Source organism: Bufo gargarizans, chromosome 7 (assembly GCF_014858855.1).
Source record: "Bufo gargarizans isolate SCDJY-AF-19 chromosome 7, ASM1485885v1, whole genome shotgun sequence".
NCBI lineage: Eukaryota > Metazoa > Chordata > Amphibia > Anura > Bufonidae > Bufo > Bufo gargarizans.
Genome location: NC_058086.1, coordinates 144493602 through 144507135, shown reverse-complemented (window position 1 = coordinate 144507135; position 13534 = coordinate 144493602). Strand labels below are relative to the sequence as shown.

General features: G+C 40.0%; 1 protein-coding gene across 2 annotated transcripts in view; it reads right to left on the bottom strand.

The window, feature by feature from the left end:
* Positions 1-1064: 1064 nt before the first annotated feature.
* EXTL2 (exostosin like glycosyltransferase 2) overlaps positions 1065-13534 on the bottom strand; it is a 29299-nt gene continuing 16829 nt past the window's right edge. The window contains exons 3-5 of one of the 2 annotated variants that reach the window (XM_044301073.1): positions 7820-8232; positions 6467-6537; positions 1065-1576 (exon numbers count right to left, since the gene is read on the bottom strand). In XM_044301073.1, coding sequence (XP_044157008.1) covers positions 1085-1576; positions 6467-6537; positions 7820-8232 — 976 coding nt within the window. In that variant the 3' untranslated portion in view covers positions 1065-1084. The remainder of the gene's footprint in view (positions 1577-6466; positions 6538-7819; positions 8233-13534) is intronic. The other variant, XM_044301074.1, reaches the window with a different exon arrangement.

Here is a 13534-nt window from a genome sequence, read left to right as displayed (position 1 = left end):
TGAAATTAACATATGAGATAGACTCATTACATGCAAAGTGAGATATGTCATGCCTTTATTTGGTATAATTTGGATGATTATGGCTTACAGCTTATAAAACCCCAAAGTCACATATATATATATATATATATATATATATATATATATATAGTTCAAATCACCACTCTTCCCCCCCGAAGAGGGGTGATTTGAACTTTATATATATATATATATTATTTTTTTTGTATTTTTAAAAACTTTTCTTTAAGTCACTTTGGGTGACTATAATTGGCAATCAGACTGCCCATTATGTTCTGTGATGGCTACATAGCCATCACTGAACACTTCATTTTCGATATAACAATACAGTGCTTCCACCTAGTGGCCTGTATTGGTATATTTTACTAATAGCTCAAACAGGCTTCAGTCTATTAGTATAGTATAACAGGTTCCCCGATCTCAGCCAAGGAATGCCATTATGGGACCACGGCATCTGGGGGCTGATTGCATACATCCACCGCAGGTTTGAAACAGCAGAAACCCGGCTGCTATGGCGCCCAATGCACGTGTGAGCGGGCACCATGTTTAAAGACGTGGCATCCTCCATACAAATACGGTGGTGGTCATGAAGGAATTGAGAGATTGAGACAGTGAGAGAAATATTTTGTTGCTTAATAGATCTTTGTTCCTGCCTACTGTTACTTCAGTATAATCGGGAAATTTCGCTTCTGTTGTCACCAGAAGCTGAAATCCCTATGCCTTCTCCTACCTGTCAAAATTCTATTAAAAAAAATAAAAAATAAAAAACAACAACAACAAAAAAAACTAGAAGAATATGTACCATTATTTTATTTCAAAATGTTCATTATCAAATAATTTTTGGCTCGTCTATTATGAAAATGCATAAATCATATTAAGTCACTGCTTATGTACAAAAAAAGATAGTTACAAAGCGACAAACCATCCATAAACTCTATCCCTACACAAAAACACACAGTATCAGGCCATGTTACAATAATTTGGAGGAAGACAATATGTATAAAGGAAAAATTCTCTCATTGGATGACTTGCTTTTTTTCTTGAGATTCCTGCATATAACTGCAGTCTACATCTTAGATTTGTGATTGGCATAGTTTGGAAAACCAAACTGTGATATCATTATATTGGAATATACCAAAGGCATCTTTCCATAAATGCCAGTTAACTTGTTAAGACAGTATGACCTTTGCAGTAGATGTTCTGCCCGGTGCCACATCCCTGTGTATCCACTTCCGGCATCCTTCTCCAAATTTCTCATATCTATAGGTTTCACCAGCACACCAGATGACATTCCTGTTCGATTTGCCACCAGAAAGTTCATGGTGATATCATCACAATTCTGCGTTAGGTCAATCATCTCATGGATTGAGTGGGGCAATTCCTGGAAAAGTCTCAGATAATCTTTATGAAAAAATGCCGCCCCAATGAGTATCATTGAATACTTGTCACCACGTCCAGTGTCTGGAGCCTGTAATTCAAAACTACCGTAGCTGAATATTCCTGCTGGGGAGGCAACGTGCTTCCGGGGCACATAACCCACAATTTGACTGGAGAATAGCTGTAGAATAAAAAGCAGATTACAATAATTACCTATTGGCAAAATAATTCCTAAGAAAACATGAAAAGATTAATATAAACCTTTTAAATTGACATAACCCATATGCAGAAGAGAGGATTTTGCTCGTTAACTCTGCCTCAAAGTAAAGGGGTTGTGCCAAGTTTTCTACTGGGACCCCAGAAATCCCCCATACTAACGGAGCGGTAGGCTGCACAAGTGTCACTTCTTATTTACTCCAAGTCAAACATCTTTCTTTCTTTCCAGAGGATGAGGTCTGTCTACAGCACTGCGAGCACATAATAACAACAAGAAGTAAAAATCGAGACCTGGAGAAGTTTCCTTATGGTAAGTGCATAAAAGTACTGATTCTGTAGACCCATGGAAACTTCTACCTTATCAGATACTAGTAGTAGAATAAAAAGCGAGCAGCATGTGTGTTCCTGTGCTCCCAACCTCCCCTGTCTAATCCATTCAGCACACACTTTATTACTGATATTTAATGTAAAAAAAAAAAAAAAAACTTACTAACTAAAGTGATATAAATGGATAAATGGGCAAGTAGGAATAGATAAGAGATAAAATATCTGCAAATACAGAAATTTTGAAATATTTTAAATTGCATAACATCTAGATTTTGTTTCCTTTAAATGTAAAGTGCAGATTTTGTTAAAATTGATTAAGCCCATCTGCCACAACAAGGTCAACTTATTCATATTCCCCCCTACCACTATTGAACTCTCTACCTGTTCAGTACAATAGCACACTGCATCTGTGGGCTTCTTTACTGGTGTCCACTTTTCAAACTCAAGTTCCTGCTTTTTTTTTTATTATTAAAAAGTTTGAAAACTATGCATCATTTTCTTTTCACTTCACACATACTTTGTGTTGGTCTATCACATAAAATCCCAATAAAATACATTTAAGTTTGTGAGTGTAACATGAAAAAATATGGAAAGGTTCTAGGGATATGTATACCCGATTGCATCCGCGTGACAAGATACTAAAACACTGAACGCAATTGCAGAAAAAACTGACTGCACTGCTTACAAAACCATCCGTTTTTTCCTGAACAGATCCAGACACAATACGTGTAAGGCCTCCTTCACACGAGCGTTACGGATTGTGTCAGGATGAGTTCGGTGAAACTCGGACCATTTCGCAAGCAAGTCCAGTCAGTTTTGTCTGCAATTACATTCAGCGTTTCAGTTTTTTCCTGCACGGGTGCAATCGGTTTCGATGCGTTGTTTACGCACGTGAAAAGGAAACCCGAAGATTTACAAACAACATCTCCTAGCAACCATCAGTGAAAAACTGCTTCAGACGAATGCGTTTTTCAGTGAAGCCGAATATAGAACATGCAGTGATTTTTCCTGAAAACAGAAATGATGAGTGAAAAACAACGCTCGGACTCAAACAACGTGCACAGGCCCATTGAAACGAATGGGTCGGGATTCAGTGCGTTCACGTCACACATTACACCCGCACAGAAAACTGTGAAAGAGGCCTAAAAAAGCACCGGAACCAGTGACGAGCAGTTGTAAATGTGTTCAGTCAGTACGGCATCTTGTTTTTGCTGTAGGTCAAGTGAATACGTTCTGACAACAAAAAAAAACATACACAAACATATGCAATTTTGTAGTTATCTATCCTATTTTTTAACATATACGTTTGACGAATGTGCATATGTTTCAATAAGTTTGTGCCCGTTTTTTTAACAAAAAGTATAAAAAAAATTGATATGTTTAATGGATGGAGACGTATTGTCTTATATTTCCTTCTGTCTCCCATTCACTGCAATGTAAAAAAAAATTGTTTTGTTTCAGGACAAAAGAGCGAGGTATGCTACATTATTCTGTCCTGAAAAAAAAAAAAAAAAATATACGGAAACATAAAGAATGAACTTTTGAAATACATTTGCCTATTTATACTACTTATGGGTAGGTCAAGTCTTACATTTCAGTATATTTTTTCAGTTTACAAATGTATCCGCTTGACGTACAGCAAAAACGAGAAGTGAATAGTCCCGATGCAATTTGTTTTATTTTTGTATTCCAAGAGCCACAAGTTTACTTTATTTTTTGGGCAGAAAAAAAAAGTTGTATTTTTCATGCTTTCAATAGCTTTGGGGCACCTGCAAATGACTAACTTATTTTAACTTTATTTTTATTATATCTATAGTTTTTTGATGTCTTGGTAAAGTTGTGCAATAAAAGCATGCATTATGAACTGCATTTAAGTGCTTGTTTTATTTGTGGGGTGTTTTTATTTGAACCATTTTGGGGTACATGTAATTTTTTGATTAAATTCCTATCTGGGATATTTATGGCATATCTAAAGGGACCCGCTCCTATCTCTCATAAGTGGACCATATTGCACCAGGCCACAAATGGAGAGGTGGTTGTGCACACGTGGCTCCCTCAATTCACTTTAGTAGCACTTCAGAATATAGCAGAGTGCGCTGACTCGACTATTTTTGGGACTGCCATTAAAGGGACTGGAGAGGGCATGCATGTAAGGTCACCTCTTAATTTCCTGGTCAGGCACAATAGGGTCCTCCTGTTTTCAGATAGGAGTGGGACCTGCACCTATTGGACATTTAAGGCACATAGAAAAAAAAAAAAAAATTTTGTATGTGGGGAGGGAAAGCATGTTTAAAAAAAATAAAATAAGGAAAACTCACCTTTTTTTACACCACAGATGTTAACTTTTCTATAGGTTCTTACAATTGTGTGTTTCAAAATATTTTTACTTATTTTTAAACAGACATCATTTTTAATAAAACAATAAAGTTTCATTTTTTGGAGGGGAGAGTTTTTTTTTTTGTTGCGAATATAATACTTTGATATATTGAGTATGACAGAATCCTTGCTTGCAGTATTCAGCATGGACCTCCATTGTTTACCTTGTTGTTACTGATAGCACACAATCAGGTATGGAGCCTCAGGCGGGTTTACACGGCCCGATAGTCGGGCAAAACACTTGCTTATCGGGTCAAACAAATAAATTATCGTTTCTTGGCAGAAGATCTTCTGAACAGCACTCATTTGCCCAGAAATAAAGCACCTACATGAGGAGGACTTATTGCAGTAGCAATCACTCATCCTCTGTGGAGGCGATTGCTACATGTAAATGAAGAGCTTAACCCCCACTGAACGAGTAGCCGACTGTCGGGAAGGAGAACACTGCCTTCCTGATCATCTGCTCCTCGCCCAATGTAAACCCACTATTACACTCCTTTCGTACTACTCAGATTACTGATAATATGATAACCTTCTAAACATATGGAAGCTTGCTCCGATTCTTATTTCAGATTTCCAGTGTGGGGGCTAGTTTTTTGCAGGATTTGAAGTTTTCATTGGTACCATTTTGGGGTACATAGTACTTTTTGATCGCTCACTATTATGCTTTTTGTAAGGCAAGGTAACAAAATGGCTGTTTCAACCCCTTTTTTTTTTTTTACGGTATTCATCTAACGGGGTACATCATGTGATATTTTTATAGAGCCGGACACGGTGATACCTAATATGTCTATTTTATTTTATTTTTTTGCAATCTTACAAAAAATTATTTTAGAAAAAAAATTGTGGTATTAGGTCACCATTTTTTGAGAGTCATAGCTTAAATTTTTTTCTGCTAACAGTTTTCTGTGGGGGCTTGTTTTTTGCAGGATCAGTTGAACGTTTCATTGAAACCATTTTGGGGTACGTCGGGGGTCATTTATCAGGTGTAAAGTAAAACTGGGTTAGTTGCCCACAGCACCTTTCATTTCGGACAGCTCCTTTGGAAAATTAAAGGTGGAATCTGATTGGTTGCTATGGGCAACTAAGCCAGTTCTATTTTACACCAGTTTGATAAATGACCCCCATAGTAGTTTTTGATCGCACGTTATTATTACACTTTTTGAAGGGAAATGTAACCCCAAAAATTGCTATTTTGGCGCCATTTTAAAGTTTTTTTTCAACTGACATGGTAGATCATGTGATATTTTTATAGAGTCGGTTGTTACAGATGCGGCGATACCTAATATGTTCTCCCATGCATCCCCCATACTCTGGAACTCGCTACCCCAACATATCAGACTCTCTCCTACAGTGGAATCCTTCAAAAGAAACCTGAAAACCCACCTCTTCAGACAAGCCTACAACCAGTGACCCTGCGGTCTCTATACCGCCATGATCACCTTTACCTGCACCTACTCTGTCCTTCTACCATCTCTCATACCATATAGATTGTAAGGCAGGGCCCTATCTCCTTCTGTACCAGTTTGTTTATGCTTAGTGCAATTGTCTGTGTTATGTATGTATACCGCTTATCATATGTACAGAGCTATGGAATGAATGGCGCTTTAATAATAAATAATAATAATAATATGTCTATTATATATTATTTTTTCAATTGTATATGGCTTGATGAGGGAAAAGGGGCACTTTTTTTTTACTTTAATACTTGAATCTTTAATTTTTTTATCTTTAAAAAACACTTTTTTGCTTTCTTTTTTTTACTTTTCATTTTTGTCCCACTGTGGGACATCAACTTTGGGGTTCTGATCCCCTCTACAATGCAGGACAATACATTGTGTATTGCAATGAATTGAGTGTCAGTGTAATACACTGACAGAGTGCCTATGAGACCCAGCCTGGGGACTCGGCCTCATAGGCTTCCATAGCTGGTAAGCTCAAATACCTGTGCATCGGGTTTGTCCGTGGCATCTAATGAGTTAATCCGCCGGCATCGGCGTTTCCAGCAATGCCGGCGGATATAGCATGAGCCAGATGTCAGTAACAGCAGGAGCAGGCGCAGTTTCTGCACTCGCCTGATCAGTGTGCCATACATGTACAGCAAGACTGAAAGGGGTTAAAAGTGAAATGTTATAAGAGTAGTTATAATTACCTGCCAGACAGCGAAGGCAAAGGAGATGTCATGTGCGCTAACAAGCGTATCGTCATCCATCATCAGTACAGCTGTGAAACAGATATCATGGCAAACATTTCATAAAAATCTTTTCAGGTAAGTACAGAGCCTAGACAAAGTATTCAACCCCTTGGAAATGTACATGTTTTACTACTTAACATAGCATTCATTCAGCAGGACCTGCGCTGACGTCACCGCGTGGTGAGCGCAATTACGTCACCAATGGTCCTTTTGCAGGTCCTGAAAGAAGAAGCAAGAAGAGGATGCCGGCTGCGCGGTCAATTGGGTTTTTAACACCTCAATCTACATTTTAGTAAGCATTCTGTATTAAGAATCCTATTATTTTCCCTTATAACCATGATATAAGGGAAAATAATTCAGGAAATACACTTTAATGGGGTCTGGGGTTGCTTTCATCCCGATCATCTAGAAACCATGCGTAAAAATTGCACAGCATCCGCACTTGCTTGCCCCATTCACTTCTATGGGGCCTGCATTGCGTGAAAGACACAGAATATAGAGCCTGCTGCGATTTTCACGCAACGCAGAGATAATGCGTGAAAATCACCGCTCACCTGAACAGCCCTATTGAAGTGAATGGGTCCGGATTTAGTGCGGGTACAATGCGCTCACCTCACAGATTCCACCCGCGCAGAACTCTCGCCCGTGTGAAAGGGGCCTTACAGTACAGATGTGAACGTAGCCTTAGAAATGACCCACCTGAAGAATTGCCGATGTTTGTCCAGTTGATTACACCGCCTAAGTCCTGTAGGCAGTGTAAACAATCCAAATTTTCAGCTAATTTCTCACAGTGGCTTACGTAGGTTGATACTGTATAAGTTGTCCATGGCTAGACACATTTGTCTAACTTTCTACCACATTGAATTTCTTTGTGACAGACTTTTGTGCTAAAATGTTAGCTCATTTTTAGTACAAACGGTTGCGTGTCCTTCCTCACTAAGACAAGTCCCTCAATCAGTACCATGCGGTGGACTATTCATTTTTGCTTATTGGCTGCAAAACTAGATCTAAAATGACAAGATGCAACATTTTGTGCCAAAAATGTGCAAGTTTTAGCACACAATAAACAGCCACAATAATAAATGGGGGCCAATATGTTTTCCAGCCCAGAAGATGGTAGATTTGTAGAGCGTCTGACTAATCCCCTAGCCTAGACTGTTCAATATATTTATGTAGCAGTAACATATCCGTTTGCCCCCTGGTCCATTTTCAGCACTAACCTCAGTGCACTGTGCACAAGAAAACACCTACCCACAGAGGTAAATTACCGTGATGGTAAACCTTCCTGCATTATGGTTCTGCATAACTCACCCTTGGTCTCTATCTCTGGAAAGTCCTGCAGTCTGTTCCTCATGAGATTGACGGTCTGTTTTTTGAAGAAGACAGGCACAGGATGGGGTCCTAAGCTCTCCCACAATTCCTGGGGAGGATCCTGCCCCACATTGTTCCATACCACAATCACACAGTGAAGCTGAGGCATGGCCTGGTAATGGTTCAGCATTTTAAGCAACAAATCAGTCCTGTTGTAGGTCTGCATTATGAGCGTGAAAGAGTCTTGGGGAGATGGACTGGAGTGAGATATTCTCCGCTGAACGCCCGATATTACATCTTCATGTGCAGCGGGAAGCAAAGCAGCAAGGGCACCAAGGAGGAAGAGGATAAAAATTAGGAAGGCACAGGACACACGGAGCATCTTGATCCTCAATACTCTTCCCATAAATCTGCTTAAAATAAATAGAGGACAATATAGTTACAGTCACCTGTCTTCTTATAGGAAGAGGATTTTCTTAAATAAAATCTTATTTTGCACCATTAGTATGGGCTAAAGAGTAAGGACATGTTCACATGTTGTTGATGCCATGCCTAAATCCTGGCAGAATCGGCTACCAATTCACGTCAGAGGAGTATTTTTTACTGGATTTACCAAACTATTGCAGAGGACTCACCGATTAGCTGCTTTGAGCCTTGTTACAGCTAATCCATGCTCACATCCATCCATATTTAGAACAAGGCACATAAGGGCATGTGCCTAGGGCGTCAGGAAGGAGTGGGGTGGCACTTCACAAAGAAAACTAATGATTTATGTTGTTGCAAATAAGGGGGCTCTCATATAAAAGTAGTGGATGTTGGAGGTTTCACTATACACTGAATAACCCAATACCAGAGTGTAAAATAAATAATTGTACAAATATATATATGATAGGCACTCCTCCTTCTGGACTGTATATAAAACAATAATTTATTCCAATACAATAATAAAAATCATAAAAGTACTCCAAAATATTCCAAAAATAATTATATACCATCAATCTTCCATGATTAATCCATAGTTATTCCATAATTAAAAAGGGGAAACAAATTCATGGGGCCCAAAAGAAACATATATATTACAATGTATTGACGAGTTGCTGCTGCGATGATCGAAGGGATGTTATCACACTAGATGTTGTGTCTATTTCAGCAATTCATCAAACATTATAATCTATACATGATTATTACAACCCAAAATATATGTGAAAATATTCAAACTAATGTCACAGGTAGATATAACACTTCTATAGGATATCCTGAAATAAAATTGTACTAGTTAAAAAAAAAGGTAAATATATGGCTTATTTTTATCATTTTTTTCTTTTTTTATTACCATCCATTGATGGAGATGCCTTTAGACTTGTGCATCAGGTTTATATTTTTCTGGAAGCTGTGTGAGGGTGTATCTAGAGGAGATGTTTTTAACTACACAGTCAAAATTGTATTACAAGGGGTTTTCCCATCTCAGACAATAGGGGCATATTGCTAGGATATTCCCCCATTGTCTTATAGGTGCGGCTTGGCTATTCCCGTTGGCCTCAGAGAAAGGAATGGGAGTGGTGGTGATGCAAGCTCGGTGCGCTCCCATTCACTTCTATTGGGTAAGAGCTTGGTGGTGGCCGGACCTGGGGAACTTTGTGGGGCTCCGTTCTCGATATACAGTACAGACCAAAAGTTTGGACACACCTTCTCATTCAAAGAGTTTTCTTTATTTTCATGACTATGAAAATTATAGATTCACATTGAAGGCATCAAAACTATGAATTAACACATGCGGAATTATATACATAACAAAAAAGTGTGAAACAACTGAAAATATGTCATACTCTAGGTTCTTCAAAGTAGCCACCTTTTGCTTTGATTACTGCTTTGCACACTCTTGGCATTCTCTTGATGAGCTTCAAGAGGTAGTCACCTGAAATGGTTTTCATTTCACAGGTGTGCCCTGTCAGGTTTAATAAGTAGAATTTCTTGCCATATAAATAAGGTTGGGACCATCAGTTGCGTTGTGGAGAAGTCAGGTGGATACACAGCTGATAGTCCTACTGAAAAGACTGTTAGAATTTGTATTATGGCAAGAAAAAAGCAGCTAAGTAAAGAAAAACGAGTGGCCATCATTACTTTAAGAAATGAAGGTCAGTCAGTCCGAAATATTGGGAAAACTTTGAAAGTGTCCCCAAGTGCAGTCACAAAAACTATCAAGCGCTACAAAGAAACTGGCTCACATGCGGACCGCCCCAGGAAAGGAAGACCAAGAGTCACCTCTGCTGCGGAGGATAAGTTCATCCGAGTCACCAGCCTCAGAAATCGCAGGTTAACAACAGCTCAGATTAGAGACCAGGTCAATGCCACACAGAGTTCTAGCAGCAGACACATCTCTAGAACAACTGTTAGGAGGAGACTGTGTAAATCAGGCCTTCATGGTAGAATATCTGCTAGGAAACCACTGCTAAGGACAGGCAACAAGCAGAAGAGACTTGTTTGGGCTAAAGAACACAAGGAATGGACATTAGACCAGTGGAAATCTGTGCTTTGGTCTGATGAGTCCAAATTTGAGATCTTTGGTTCCAACCACCGTGTCTTTGTGCGACGCAGAAAAGGTGAACGGATGGACTCTACATGCCTGGTTCCCACCGTAAAGCATGGGTAGGAGGTGTGATGGTGTGGGGGTGCTTTGCTGGTGACACTGTTGGGGATTTATTCAAAATTAAAAGGCATACTGAACCAGCATGGCTACCACAGCATCTTGCAGCAGCATGCTATTCCATCCGGTTTGCGTTTAGTTGGACCATCATTTATTTTTCAACAGGACAATGACCCCAAACACACCTCCAGGCTGTGTAAGGGATATTTGACCATGAAGGAGAGTGATGGGGTGCTGTCACCAGACCTGAACCCAATCTAGATGGTTTGGGGTGAGCTGGACCGCAGAGTGAAGGCAAAAGGGCCAACAAGTGCTAAGCATCTCTGGGAACTCCTTCAAGACTGTTGGAAGACCAATTTAGGTGACTACCTCTTGAAGCTCATCAAGAGAATGCCAAGAGTGTGCAAAGCAGTAATCAAAGCAAAAGGTGGCTACTTTGAAGAACATGGAATATGACATATTTTCAGTTGTTTCATACTATTTTGTTATGTATATAATTCCACATGTGTTATTACATAGTTTTGATGCCTTCAGTGTGAATCTACAATTTTCATAGTCATGAAAATAAAGAAAACTCTTTGAATGAGAAGGTGTGTCCAAACTTTTGGTCTGTACTGTAGGTGCAGGTCCCAGCGGTGGGACCCACACCTATCAGACAATGGGGACATATCCTAGCGATATGCCCCTATCGTCTCAGATGGGAACACCCATTTAAAAAAAGGCCCTTAAAACCGCACTCAGTTTTACGGGGTTTGCTGCGGTTTTGTGATGTGGTTATTTGCCATGGATTTTTTCCAACGTGCCTAGGGCAACATAAACCCTAAATACAATCCTAAATCCTTGGCCAAAATCAAATTTTAGGCTACAGATTTCTGCTGTAAATAATCTTAAAATTCCCATGCGGATTTGCCCAGCGCAAATCTTGACTATGTGAACATAACCTAAGAGTATGTTCACACTACACTTACAGCGGACAATTGGCATATGCATCAGGAAAGCTCCCGGCGCATATGCAAAAGTGATCCATGGGTACCTAACAGAGTGGATGACTAGATTAATTTCAGCTATATAAGAGATTTGTGGCGCTCTGAGTGTTCAAAAGACATGGTGAAATATCATGCAAAAGTGGTATTTCACTGTAAAAATGTGTGTATTCCGTACATTGTTGCAAAGTGCTATTAATAGTTGAATGGCACAAACATTTTAAAGAGGCCCTCTCCAGACATGTGTGATTCAGTACATACATGTCATTCCCATGAAATACCAATACTGGAGCATCTTTTTCTAGAACTCTACATTTTGCTGTTTCTGATTTTCCTCCTGAAAAAGTGTGAATAACTTGACAACGTGGCTGTTTGTTACCTGCCCTCTTGTGAATGGGGTGTGTTCTAACTAAGGCCACTTTCACATGTCTGTGTACATGATGATGTCTGGGGCAGGACGGTCAGTGTGCCATCCGTGAAGATGTCTGGGACAGGACGGTCAGTGTGCCATCCGTGAAGATGTCTGGAAGGGTCTGCTGTTCTCATGTTGATTATTTGTCCTCTGTGTCATCCGTATTCTACATGCACTGCTAGGCTGAAAAAGGGACTTCCAGAACATCTACCAACGGTCCTTGAACACCACTGACACAACATGCATGCAGTCTGTGTTCCCATGGGTGGTCTTCACGAATCGCCAGACTTCAATTGGTGTGTTTGGTCTGCAGCACGTGCATGTCACCATTATTGTTCCACTGGTCAGGGGGAAAACAAGGACGTATGAATAAACACTAGAGATGGCCTTGCGGTTCACCCGGCGGTCGGTTCGCGGCGAACTTTGCTCGTTCGCGATTTACCGAACATGCGAACATATGGAGATATTTGCATCCGCCATATTCTTTTACATTATGAAGAACTTTGACCCATGACACATCCATCAGGTGGTAGTGGACAGCCAATTGAGACGTTTCAGCACATGGACATACCCCCTACCTTATAAATAGACCCGATCTGGCAGTCATTTTACATTCAGTGTTTTGCCAGTGTAGGGAGAGGTTGCTGTGTGGAGCAGGGACAGGCTGTTAGGGACACAAATCGCTAGCTAATAGGGCCACAAAAGTCATTTTAAGGACTGGTATAGGTGTGCTATCGATAGGTGTGCAGTACAGAGGGGTGCGATATACTTATAATATACTTTCTAACATAGATAGTATATTACAGTGGATTTGCATTGTGCAGCAGTGGTGAGCGGTTCTGCAGCGATACTACAACTACACACAGTGACAAATGGTATTGAAAAAATTATTATAACTGGTGTGATATACCAGTCGCCCCCAAAACAACTGGTGAAGTGGGGTGTTATATACCAATATACTTTTTTATAGTGCATTTGGGTACTGTATAGTGCATTTGCGCATGCGCGAAAATTATATTGCCGATATTTTGCAGTGAAAAAAATAATGAATGGAGATCGCAAATTTGAATAATACATCTGCTATGTCACTGTCCATGTTGTGGGACTATTTGTGCACTTCTAGTAATTATCTCTTGGCTGAAAATACGAGCTGAAGGTTTTTCAGGTTCGCCTGCCATTAAAATGTAAGGGACACGCCGCGAACTTGCGGTTCGCGAACATTTGATCACATTCGCGAACCGTCCCGGCAGATCTTCGTCCATCACTAATAAACATGTGCTGACTGCAGAGAACATGGCTTTAAACTGCCAGGAATAATTCATCATCAGTGCATGTTGGAACATGGCCAATTGGTAAGAAATAGCAACACCTCAGTGTCTATGAGGAATTACAGAGGAATGCAGAGTTCTATGAAAGTTACTAAATCAGACAAATTAGGAGAGTTAAAGGGGTTCCGTCACCAAGTTTTGGGCTATAGAGATGCGGACATTCACGGCTAGATCGCCGCTAGCATGTCCGCAATATACCTGTCCTATAGGGCTGTGTGCTTTTAATTTCTTTAAAAAGGGATTTTATAGATAGCCATGCCCGCCTGTGAAGGAGCCCAGCACCGCCTATGTCCTCCGAATTTCCTCCTTTTATCAACTATAGATTGCTGTAATCTTGCGATGCGCGAG